At 35.4% G+C, this 13,646-nt stretch overlaps 1 protein-coding gene across 1 annotated transcript in view; it reads right to left on the bottom strand.

Moving 5' to 3' along the window:
* Positions 1–3,897: 3,897 nt before the first annotated feature.
* Mcm3 (minichromosome maintenance 3) overlaps positions 3,898–13,646 on the bottom strand; it is a 69,845-nt gene continuing 60,096 nt past the window's right edge. The window contains exons 13-16 of the mRNA XM_081756056.1: positions 12,253–12,393; positions 10,436–10,531; positions 7,770–7,939; positions 3,898–4,274 (exon numbers count right to left, since the gene is read on the bottom strand). Of these exons, the coding sequence (XP_081612182.1) occupies positions 4,073–4,274; positions 7,770–7,939; positions 10,436–10,531; positions 12,253–12,393 (609 nt within the window). The 3' untranslated portion in view covers positions 3,898–4,072. The remainder of the gene's footprint in view (positions 4,275–7,769; positions 7,940–10,435; positions 10,532–12,252; positions 12,394–13,646) is intronic.

Below are 13,646 nucleotides of genomic sequence, written 5' to 3'. Positions count from 1 at the left end.
CTGTTATAAAAATGTGAGCAACGCTAAAATAAGTACCTATTTATTCCTGTAAAGAACAATAGTTAAATACAATGTATTTTTTATGGTCTCCCATCTCCCCTATAGCCATCCCTCTCCGCCCCTTGTTTTAGTATATATATATATATTTATTTATTTCAAGTACAAAAAGTGGAAATGACAAAACATACATAATAATATACAAAAATGCGTATAAAAATTTTACATTTCATACCATGTACTAATGAGGTACACTCAGTTACACAAACTGGACTATTCAAGTGATTTACTTCTATTAGATTTTTTATTATTCCAGGACATGTAGTGCTAACACGTACACAACAAAATACACAGACATACGGAGGCTAACAAGAATGTCATTGAGAGATACAAATACTGGCCAACATTTTGGATTTTAGTATTCTAGGTTATATTAGTATTCTACATTTAGTATCTTTATGTAGACTAAATACAGAGTATTTTCATAATCTAGAACACAAATATAAAATTATTCTTTATTAAAAATTAAAATATTTCGTAACAATTTCCATAACGTAGCGTTATCTCCCTCTGACGTTAATTGGCATATGCATGTTCATATTAATATATACCCTGGCCGGTGAACGATGATTTCTGACAGCTTTGCACAAGGCCACGGCGAGCGAGCAGAAGACAGCAGGTCAACCAACCTTAGGCTCAGAACCTGTCGCGTCTATTTCCATAACGTAGCGTTATCTCCCTCTGACGTTAATTGGCATATGCATGTTCATATTAATATATACCCTGGCCGGTGAACGATGATTTCTGACAGCTTTGCACAAGGCCACGGCGAGCGAGCAGAAGACAGCAGGTCAACCAACCTTAGGCTCAGAACCTGTCGCGTCTCCATGGTAACCACCGCACATTGCCAAACTTTCACTCACCCTCAACGAGGAAACAGACGATTCTCCCCTTGCGCGAGAAGCACACGGCAACACCGCACTCCTCAGTCGTTCTCGCGAGCTAAGCTGTCAGAAATCATCGTTCGCCGGTCAGAGTATAGTAAGAGACATCATATTAAATTATTGATTTACAATTTTAATTATTATATAATTTTAAATTTATAATATGTAACGTCTGAGGAAGATAACGTTACGTTGTGGAAACTGTTACGAAATATTTTAATTTTAATAAAGAAGTACATACTCTGACCAGAAAAATATTGTCACAAAATTATATGCTTTATTTTCTAAAATCCGTTTTATCTGGACCCTTAGATATCGAAAATTATATTTACGATAGCAACTATGAGCCTTATGCAGAGTCGTTCTGGAGCGTGATTAGTGCCATACTAGATTTCGACTAACATTTTTCCTGCAGTAGTCAAGCCTTTAGTATGACGCTAATCACACGTCAAAACGACTCTGCATAAAGTCCCATGTGTGCTAAAGCTACGATTCTAAACCTGAGAAGAAGAGGAGGAAAAGCGAGCACAGGGAATGCAAGCTACTGGCAGAAATAAAGCACATTGATAATTACGAATACTGTAATTGTTTACGAACGCTGTAACAAAGAAGCGTTATTTTACCGTAAGTACTGGATAAAACAAAATAACTGTTGAGTAAGAATTGTGGTTTCATTACTAACAAAGTTGGTAAAAAATAATGCTGCACTACAATGGTATGGAAAGGTTCTGCTAGAAATGAATATACATTTATTATTATTACCGAAGATTTGAAAATTCAATGCTGCATCTGAAAGTTTAAAAGAAGTCAAACCAACAAGCAGCGAAGGAAAGGGGAGGGTTCATGAAGTTGTGTCAGGTAAACAAGGTTGGGAACTAGTCTAGTGTTATGCTTTTGGGTTCGCTAATAATAATTATCTATCTATTAAAACGATACAATAGCAATTAAAAGCGCCTGAGCTCCAACCTATAACTTTAGCTTTCAAATCTTTCATTTACGGTTGTGTGTGATTTCACGTTTAACAGAGACGAACATTTTACGTATTTGTACTTTAAATAGTCTAAATTAGTTAATTATATCTTTTAAAGTTTATGATATAAAATTATTGTTCAAAGCCTTTGTATTTTAATAAGCCTTCTCTAAAATCAATCCATGTGAGTTGTGCTTCCATCTTCCGAGTTCTTTTAAACTATGTTTATGTTTGTGGTCAATCCTTTCGACAATGAGATCTCGGAAACTACAGGCTCTAGAAAGATGACGTTTTCACTGATCGATTGGAAATTTTGCGTAATTTTCCAGTTCTAATTGAATATTTAAAAAACATGGCCATTATTTCTTTGTTACATTTTTTAGGCTACGCTGGAAGCGTTGAAATTAAAAAAAAAAAAAAAAAAACTAAAGCATCATATCCTATGCGTTATACATTCCAACACCACATTGTTGTATATTGGGGTTGTATATGTCTCAAGCGTTTGTTCCATGGCCAAATAATAGTGAAAAAGGAAGGATAACCATTTCTCGAGTCTTAAGATAAATCTATTTTTTGAGTGTTTTGCCCAATGAACACCATATATAACTGACATTATAATTAATTGTATATGTAATGTATTTGCTTATTACATACTGCATGCAAGAAGAAAGTAAACACTGGTCATACATGAATTAGAAACTCCAACCGGAAGGAGGCTCAAATCTTGCAAACGGTGCGATATTGAGAAAAAATAATCGAAAAAATCTCCCCTTTATGATACCCCTTGCCGATTTCTTTTTAATCAAGACGTCTTTCACTTGTCTGTAAAGGGACATGTACGTATGTTGTGAGGAATGAGGAGATTTATGCTCATATGCGAATGATGCGCTGTGTAGAGAGCGCACGTTCAGCTAGTCTATATTAAAATGCTAGGTTTATATGTTTGTCTCCAATCCTTTCGACAATGAGATCTCGAAAACCATATGTGCTAGAAACGTGCAGTTTTCGCAGGTCGATTCCAAATTTTGTGTAGATTGTCCAGTTCTAATTGAATATTTAAAAACCGTGGCAGTTATTTCTTTATTACAGTTTTTAGGAGTACACTGGTAGTGTTGAAATTAAATTAAAAAAAAAAAAAAAAAGCATCATACCCTATGAGTTATACAACACAGTTGCATACAGGAGTTGTATATCTCTCCAGCGTTTGTTTCATGGTCAAATGATAATGACAAATGAAGGATAACCAATTCTCCAGGCTAAAATGAATCTTTGTTTGGAATGTTTTGCCCAATGAATTTCATATATCAGTGACATTATAATTGTGTATAACGTATTTGCTTATTGCGTACTGCATGCAAGAAGAAAGAAAACTGATCATACATGAATTAGAAACTCCAACCGGAAATATGCTCAATCTTGCAAACGGTGCGATATATTAAAAAAAATCTCCCCTTTATGGTACCCTTGCAGATTTTTATCAAGATATTTCACTTGTGTCTGTAAAGGATCATGTACACTCGTGTCCAAAATTACTGGCGCATGTCTATAAATATGTTGGTGTAGGAGTATAATTTGATACCGAATTCGCCCGGTATTTCTTATAATTTTAGTATGTGTATAATCGGCAAAGACATGTATGTGGCATATTTCATGTCAAAAAAGCAGTAAATAAGTACAATAAAACGAAAATAAAATTTTCTCGTCCATTTAGCAACATTTTATTTTACTCATTCTAATTTTCGTATGTATAATTCTTTTCCTAAGAAATTTACCACAAATATATATTTCCCGATTATACACAAAGTATCAGTATTAAAAATACCCTGCAAAATAATTATCAAATTATATTCTTACAAGAAGAGTTATAGATATGCGACAATAATTTTGGACATGAATGTACATGTTGCAAGGATTGACAAGGAGATTCGTCTCGTATGTGAATGATGTGCTGTGTAGAGAGCGCAGGTTCAACTCATCATAATAAAATAACTTTTAAATAACACTTTATTGTGTATATTACATATATTGATTCAATTAAAAGTTTTACTATAAAAAAGTTTACATATAAAAAATATGGATCTGTACAAATTGTGCTATTCTTCCATTATTAATTTCCTTGAAACAATGGAATATATTTAAGCCGATTAGCTACTGCAGATAATTAGATAAGAATAAGAACTTCGTCGGCTAACATCACTTGATTAGCGTCCTCCATCTTATTAATTGCAGCCGTGATTTCTGATTGGCTAAATGGTTGAGCACTGTGATGCTGACGAAGAAATTCTCTCACTCGATCCATTGGCACTGTCTGAGCATGCTCTTCTCTGAATAGCCTGATCAAACTGGATTTGAAAGCATTCAACCTGGACAAAGAGAACACAATGTTTGTAAATGTTGTTATAATTCATCAATTTACAGGAACATTTACATAAAAAACAACAAACCATTTTATAAAATCATAAGTTCTTATTCCGTTTACAAAGTTGGATAAATAAAATAAACATTTACAATTTATAAAAATAGTTCAAATCTTATTTTAAAAAGTTGAATCAAGGGATGGCTTTAAACGCTACAGCTCAGACTTTCATCAGATTACAAACGGCTACAAACGAAATACGGTTTTAAAGTATCCTTAAAAATCACTCATGGATCTCGAAAAAGTTTTTAATAGGCTGCTAAAGTTACTATGTAGATCAAAAAATACATCCAAGAATTTAGGAAGCTGCGACTGCCAATTAATACACCGGGATGTCATAAAGGAATACAAAATAAAATTACGGATTATAAAGGTAATGAATTAGGTGTTTCAGGATTACCAAAACATTTAAGAGAAGCCAGACACACCGTCAAGAACTTAAAAATCCTTTATAAGACTTCTTCACTATTACATTAGAACTAAGGAACTTAAACCGGAAAGGGGGACACCCTGGATGAGCAACAGAATAATATTGTTAACCATTGGATACAGGAAAATCTTTTGACATAATAATACACAATAGAAATTCGAATTTTTTTTTTTGCAAGATTTAACTTAGAATTTTCAACTAAAATCCACAAGTAGAATAATGTTGTCAGTCAGTCTTGGGAATTGGTTAACGCTGCAGAATAAGAATATTCTAGTGCAGATTCACGTGGTGCACGTTCTTCATGAATATTAAAGGAAGTGATTTATATTAATTTATCAGTTTATTCATTAGCATTTTATTAGCCAATCAGTACTGACAGTTCAAGTTTTTCTTCGCAAAAACGCTCCCTCGAAAAGACCTTAGGATCAATCGAGTTCGAAATATCAGAACAAAAACAACCACCCACTGTAAAGTTAATAAGCTTTATTTTATGTTCTTATATAATTTTATCAGCCTGTAAGTACGATGTAGACAAAAGTTTTACTTCTTAAATTGATAATTCAAAAATATGGAATATCTCGTTTTTCGGCAAGCAATGAACTGAATCCCAGTACCTTGCTTGTCAAGTGCACGCTGCTTGATTCACTTCCAGTCATTTAAAAGTCAATAACAGTTATTTAAAAAGCGACAAAGGTTTGGGAAATAAATGGTATCACAAAAGCCAGATCATGCATTTGTAACAGCTACTTTGTATTCGTTATGTTATTATCTGGTACTGTTTACTAATCACAGAAACACGAATTTATACATTTGACAAAATGCCAAGCAATGCGAGAAAAGAAATTCATTCACATACCTTTGGGTAACTTCAGAAAAGAAAAAAAAAATGTTTAATCCTACTATGAAATAGTATTACGGAAACAACGCAGAAGTCCAATTAAATATTCCTCATGTAATATGAAATTTAAGTCTTACCACGTAGCGTTGTCACTAACACTCTCTCTGGTGCGAGTAGTTCTGGATTCGATTTCCATGGGAACACTCGGTCGAGATGTAACAGCTTTTTCAGATCAGTCATCCTGAGTGAGATTTCCTTATCCACATCAGGCAAATGCCAGAATGGTACCGACCATACAGATCCCAGGGTACCTTCTTCCTTCAACCCTTCCCCAATCTTTTTTTTTTTTTTTTTTTTTCCAGGTAGTGTGCTCGCCGAGAGACGCCATCCCTCATACGTCACGCGTTTAAGGCCGTAGATGTCGGTAATGCCCAGACACAGATACATATAAAATTTATCTTTTGGCAGGAAATCTGAGAGTGGAATGTACTTATTCATTTTAGCACTAAAATGACGAAACACACTAGCAATTGGAGCAATCCCAATACTGAAAGTTTAATATAGCCTGTTTTCTCACATGAAATAAAATGCAATAGAAGTAGTTTCATGTTTACAGTAACGAATTTGGCACCCTTACCAGTTTACGAAATACCGTGACGTCACCAGCAGTTGCGCTCCATTGCAAGCCATATGTTATCTATAGCCCTGCATCTCAGTTTGGACTGAAGAAGACTGCGTTGAAGCAGTTTGGTCAAATCTGTTTTATTCTTCTTGACAACCTTTCTCACGACCGTCGACGGCCCAACCTCGTTTCAAGAACGTAAACAAAAATTCCACGAAGGATTTCACAGAAATGTCTGTAAAAGGGATTGCATGAATTCCAGTTTCACGTACCATCCGCTCCATGTACGTCACATTTGGCTTCGTCGTATGACTGCACGCCACGTGAGAAGAACAAATGTTATTTGTTCTGCGGCTTTTATTATAATAATTCATTTAGGTATAAATCCAAGAAAGGAGTCCAAGTGAATGACAACGCAAGATGTGTTTCTGCCATATAAGGACGGTAATATAGCGGTATAGTGACTCCAAAATGCTAGTCTGATAAGCTGAATTGATTTTAGAATTTTTGTCCACTCTGTGTAGCATAAATTTGCCACTATAGCACAAACTACCAACGACTATAGTATCGTGAAGAAAACTCTACACATTCATGACGACAGAAAAAGATCCTCTTTTTATCATATTTAGACAGACACATCCACATTTCATTCAGTCACTACAAACTTTCAATTCAATCCTACAAGATAGCATTCGTACATTTTCGGATTGTTCGTCTTTCTTTCCACCCCCCACCTTAAAAAAAAAAAAAACATATAAATCTTATGGTTGCAACAAAACTTTGTACAATCCTTGCTACTGTTCTTTGAGAGTGGGTTCTCGCCTCGCACCAAGGAACGCAATTTTTGCACCACATCGGGGGTATGCCCAAGCCAGCTACAGCAGGGGATGTCAGTCTTGTTGCGATTCAACACCGTGCTAATTCCTTTCTTTGATACATGATAACCTTTTTATCATATACTGTTTACTTACTTGGCAGTAGCTAATGTCAGAAAGGGTTAAATGAACCTTTCCAAAAGGCCGCAATAGTCGGAGTCATATGACCACTCATACATACACACAACGGCCGTTCTCACTGCAAAGTCAAACACACAGCACTTTTCGACAACCCACAAAAACTTCTAGGGCGTTTTTCCGCGGTACGTCTTATACACCGGTAAATACGGTAATTCTTTTCATATGGTTTTTTTTTTTTTTTTTTTTTTTTTTTTTTTTTTTTTTTTGTACATTCTGAAGTTCAGTTCTAGGAGGCTGGTGGTGGTACGAGAAACAAAACTTCACGTCCAGCAGATTAAATGAGGAAGCGGACAGAAAAATGCTTATTTTGACCTCCACCTCAGGTGAAATGAAATGAACATTATAATTGGATATTGTCTTTACCATGAGTTCTGTGTTATTCTAAAAGATATTTCAAGACATTTTATGTTGCGAAAGTTAATAAAACTAATTCGCTTTTCTTCAGTAAAACTTGCTAACATCGCATACGGTAAGTTAAAACTTGTATCATAATTGTTGACATTTTAGAGTAAAAGTGTTAAATAAAATTATATTACCTGTCCTCACTGATGGTAGCTTCTGACTCGGTAGTTGAAGCGGTATTATCTCCTCCTGCTGTCTGTTCTTGAGATTCATCCTCACCCTCTTCTTCATCGTCCTCAAATGTCTCATCGTATTCATAAGGATCATAGCCTTCCTCTCCAGGCTTCTTGCGTGGCTGACGCTTCTACATAAAAAACAATATCCGGTAAGCACAATATGAAAATTTATGCTCTAAAAATTAAATTTTCTATGCCTAAAACATAGGCATTTCGAGTGTAAATTCGCCTAGGTTTTAACTATATAAAGATTTTACTGAATTTTAACGAACATCTCTGCCCATAAAAACTATTCCTTATATATATATATATATATATATATATATATATATATATATATATACGACTACATCTGCTTTTAGTGTCCAGGCAGACGCGAACGTGACGCTCCACATATGTGAGAATGCTTAGAAGACTACGTCCTTACTAATCGCAGCATTTTGCTGGTGCCTTTCTATCGTCATGTTTCGTGAAAAATGCGTATTAACACCTTAAATGAAGGTGTCATCCTATAGTTCCAAACGATAAATACATACTCTTCCTGTGTACACCATTATTCTTTACTACTGCACAACACAATAACAAGGTACACAGAACTACGACATGGTGCCAGTCGCTGTCTCGACGACACGAATGCCCTCCTACGTTTCTTTGTAGCAAATTCCATAATGATACGTTCATAACTTACTGAAGTATTTGCATTTTCTTAGATCTAACACTGAAAAAATTACTCTGTATTTATATTTGAAAAAGTAATATGAAAAGAGAATTATGAATATTCTGATCAATAATTTGAAAAAAATGACGCGAGCACAATACAGAACATTGGAAAATTGAACAAAGTCTCCTCTCACACTGAATACATAAATTCAAGAACAGTCACGTTCAGAAATATTTAAATCCTTACTTGTCGAGAACTCTCCCATAATCTCACACATTCCTCAACGGTATTACATTATACGTAAGGTGTTCAACTAAATGGTACATGTAACTTGATAAGGCGTATGATTTAATACGCTAAAATTATTTTTAGATATCTAACCCACTCTAATCCAAGGAAGCTTTAAGTACAAAAATCGACTGTTTGGTAAACGAATAACATTAAATGAAACTTAAAATCATGATACACTGGCCAACAAACACTCCTACTACTCTAAGTCTCCCAAAAACTCAAAAAATTAAACGAAACTCAAAACTTACAAAGTTTACTATCAAAACATCACTTCACAGACTATAGCCACAATAGAATTTATCACTTTATATAACTGTTCCCAAATCACGTCCCCGTAGTTAATGCCTAATGTAGATTAATACGGAAGTTAAGCTTGATGAAAACTGATTTCTGATTAAAACCATTGAGAATATAGACCCCAATTCTCGTCAAAGTTATCTTAATCCAAATTTAGCTTGGATTTCATCATTTTTATATCAGAAGATTCAAACAAATTCCTTTCAATATGTGATATGGATTTTCTTTTTAAATTTATTCTCTTTAATCTTAATGGTTGGACATCCTTAGGGGTTTGGAACTACCTGAAATTTCAAGATCCCCAGACGGTTTCAACACTATTATAAGCCATTAATTTCAAGTTTTTATAGCTAGCTACTAAATAACTGAGTTGATTTTGAGTTTAATGTCCCTTTCAGCAGCGAGGCTATACGAGATAGAACCTACTGATTAACGTGGAATCCTAACCACATGAGCTTCGGCCGGGAATCGAACCCTGGTCTCTCACGCCAAAGGCGCCTACGCTAACCGTAGGTACTAAATAAGACTTAATTGAAAAATACATGGAGATTACAATATTTTTGATCGCGACAAGAAATTCACAACAGATTTTAAAGAAATATTTTCAGAAACTCTTGCAATAAGTAAAACTTTCTCTCTTCTGCTTTTCAAGATATAGTATCTAATAACTATTTTAATTACATGATGCACACAACAACCAACCCGGTAAAGAACAACAGGGTGTCTACTAAAATTCCAAAATGAAATTTCGTGACCTTTTCTTCACGAAATCATAAAATTTCCTAACATTTTCAAGAGCAAATTTGAGTGCGAATTAGGCCGAATTTCCATCCATGCGATAGAAACGTACTTTGCTTGCGATTTGGTAGCGTCTAAAGCCGACCATAGACATTTTTGGTGAATTTTGATGTTTTATAGAACGAAATTTTCCAATCTGTACTTACATTTGTACAGTTAAAAAAAAAAACCGTGACCCAAAAGCTAAATTTCGTGACTTTCATGACCGTTTTCTGATTTCGTGACATTCGTGACCGACAGACACCCTGAACAATAATAACAGAAATATCTGACAGTTGTACTGACGGCGACTAACTCAAGTCCACCGGTTGTCGAACGCTCACTTCAGCTAACATTTTTTTTTCTTTGTTACTCTATCGTCATATAGCCAATTACTTTTTCAACAAATTGCTTAATAATGCAACAGACAGCATTCTAAATAGCTAATAAGACTCACCTTAAGCACCCGTTTGATGCAAATTGTCGCTGAAACCGACCATTTGCACTAAACAGAAGCTTCAGTGAGGGTTTTAACAAAGTTTCTTTTTTTCACTTTTTTAAAAAATTATCTAGTAAATGTACTATCCTATTTGCTTACCTTCCTCTTCTTCTTTTTATCATCACCATCATCGTCGTCACCACCTTCAGATCCAGAATCACGTCGCCGTTTCTTTTTCTTCTCCTTTTCAAGAACCTACAATCATTTACACCAACGAATTAGTTAAATGCTGAAACACAACTTGAATATTTTTTTAAAAAAAATAAATGATTAAATACTCATAAAAGGTTGGCTTCTTAGTCCTTCACTCTGTGCATGCGTCACGCTAACAGCTGTCGCTATCTGCGCTGCCTAACGCCAATAGATGTTGCTAATAGTCAAGGAATTCTCCAATTTAAAGCTATTGTAATGATTTAGTTGCAAACTAAAAACTGCATTGTTTCAATTTAAGATATTTAAAAACAGAACAACGCCCATATAAACCATATTTAGATTTAAGCATTAATATTTGTGTATTTCTACAGTAATATTTTGTGCCGATTTAATTGCAATTAAATATAATTGTTCCTGTTAAACTATTTCAAAATGGATAGTGATGATAGTGAACATGTTTTGCTATATATTATGAAAACAAGGGTCGTAATAGATAGGCATATTTAGATTTGTGCATGTTGCTTGGAGAGAAAACTAAATAATAATAATATATATTTATACATGTAAAGAATTACTGAGTAGATCTTTTAATTAGCAAGTTATCTAATGTGGTGAACAGCAGACCGAAAGTCCAGGCGCAACAACTAGTATTCAGTGAAAACCACTTATTGAAATGATTATTATCACTAGCCGAAGTACTCAGCCCTTGCAAAGAAAGCATAGGTTTGCGAAAAATATCTGAACCCTCCTTATCTGAAAGGTATTTAAATCCAAAAAACAAAAACTCAGCATGATTCAAGCGCTAGATATGTTCAAAAGTCAATTTCAAGCGGTCCAGCTGTTATTCTTTATGAAAAATGTAAACCCTATTCTTCCCCTTAAGATACGCATTTCAATCAAAGTAAAGTGACATAAAACTAGGTCCACTCAAGTACTAATTATCGTAAAAACTGCTTTAAACGATTTAACTGTTTCATTATTTTTGCTATTATTGGAACACAATTTTTTTTTTTAAATATATACATATAAAGAAACTGTCTCCCCTCCCCCTTTAGATGCGTAATTTTCGAAAATGTCTAAACATGTGTAAACTTACTTTTAATAAGGTGTTTATATACCAAGTTTCATGTAACTTGAAAATCTAACGAGATACTCAGAAAATTCCTAAGACAGCAAATTCAATGTACCATGTCCTTCCCAATTAACAGTTGTCCTAGGAAAGTGTTAGTTCTTTGACTAAGTGCATGCGTGCGTATCTTTCAGTATTAAAAAATAGGTGACAAGCTTTGAATTTAGACGACTGTGCCTGATGGTCATGACAGTGTCACAATAGTCATCAAAATTGCCAATGTTACATTTCAATTATACGTAACTTGTCCATATAATGAAACGGATTTTTTTTTTTTAATGTTGCATTACTTCTTCGATTGAGTCCTATATCACGTTCATCCATTTTCCTGTGGCGTTTCTTTACGTCCATCTGTTTGCCTGCGTTGTAACTGAAATGAATACGTAGAAACCGCATTTACCTGTAAAAACAAGTCGAAGCCTCCAGAGATGCCCCCATCAAAGTAGATGGACGACATATAAGGTTCAATTAATGAAATAACGACAAAAGATTAAAAAGAAAACTTATTCCTAATTCACCATGTCACATAACTAATTTTTATAAAAAGCTGAGTATTGCCTTATCAATTTTATGTATAACAACTGAAATTCCCTTTACCGTAACTGATCAAATAAGAATAACTAACATACGTTACCTTTTTGAAATACGCATACTGCACAAGCTCAATCGCTGCTTGGGCATCTTCCAAATCGATTGTTCGGGAAAGTCTTGCCTTTGCGTGTGCCGTGGAAAGACGAATCAAAGTTTCCAATGTTCGAGCTGTTACTGGTTGCGTCTGTAAAAACAATTTGAATTATTTTCACTTCAAAAATAATTTAAATACTTTGCAATATTATACTAGTCAGACGTATATGTTCAAACTCGCGAGCCTGAACCCCGATAAGGCAAGTGAGCATGGATACGAGTGAGAGAGAGCGTCACTGATACTAGCGAACCCTTTTACCGAGTGTCATATGCTGATACACGTATTTATGTCATTTATTAAAATGCTCTAGAAAATATACGCTTGATTAAAAGTTAAGCTCCCCGCCCCTCTCATTTCTTGGGAATATCAGTCAACAGGAAATGCACTGTTGCAAGTCGGGAACAAAAATATGAGGTGATAACGAAGCTTGAAGTTTAGCCTTGAAACACCGGTCTTGTGTTTTATGTTGTCAGAGTGGCAATATTTTGTTCTTTTGCTTGGTAACAGAAAGGGGGAAAATAGTTTTTCATCACCGTTATCGATATTGGAGCTGTACAGTTCATGCACAATTACTGAATAATGAACCTTATACCTTCCCCCTCTCTTCCTCTTTCGTCCCTACATTCCAGGCTTTTGTTCCGCGTGAGTTGCTTTTGCTTGATCAGAGTTTTCGAGAAGCTGGTGCTGGTTTGTTATTTAAGTGAAAGGTAACTATATGGGTTATTGTTAACACCTTGCGTCGGTCGTAATACCAGAAAAATAAGAAGACTGTTTTTGGGTTCGATTTGCTACGAGCGTATCTTCTAAAGCAATTAAGGGGTTCTTTTCCCACCCTACTGAAAGTATCACAATGAAATTTCTTTCACATACACACATATTACCTATACTCCGTAGTACTTTTCAAAGTACATACAGATGGTGATCAGAAAAATGGAAACGCCTGTAGTTGGCAACACGTCAAATGTATGGGTTGGCAGTGGTGTCGTGGCACCTGCAGCGCCGGACCGCTGGTGGTGGTGTGTTAGGTCGGTCTCCATGCTACGTCAGGCGCAGTGGAACAGCAGTGTCCAGTGGCTGCAGCAGACGGAGGTAGTGTAAAATGGGAGACCTCTCAGATTTTCAAAGAGGGCAAATTGTTGGTGCGCGGTTATGTGGAGTGAGTGTAACGGCAGTGGCTACTGTACTAGGTGTGTCGCGTGGGACAGTGTCGAAGGTGATGACGGCCTACACAACACACGGTAAAACCACATCGGGGAAGCGGAACAGTGGGCGGAAACAAATCATGAGTGACAGGTCACGCCGGGTATTAAAGCGCATTGTCACGCAGAACCGTCGTGCCACTG

This window comes from Thermobia domestica, chromosome 4 (assembly GCF_964235325.1).
Source record: "Thermobia domestica chromosome 4, izTheDome1.hap1.1, whole genome shotgun sequence".
Classification (NCBI taxonomy): domain Eukaryota; kingdom Metazoa; phylum Arthropoda; class Insecta; order Zygentoma; family Lepismatidae; genus Thermobia; species Thermobia domestica.
The sequence above is the reverse complement of the archived record's forward strand: the minus strand, read 5'-3'. Positions and strand labels throughout refer to the sequence as shown.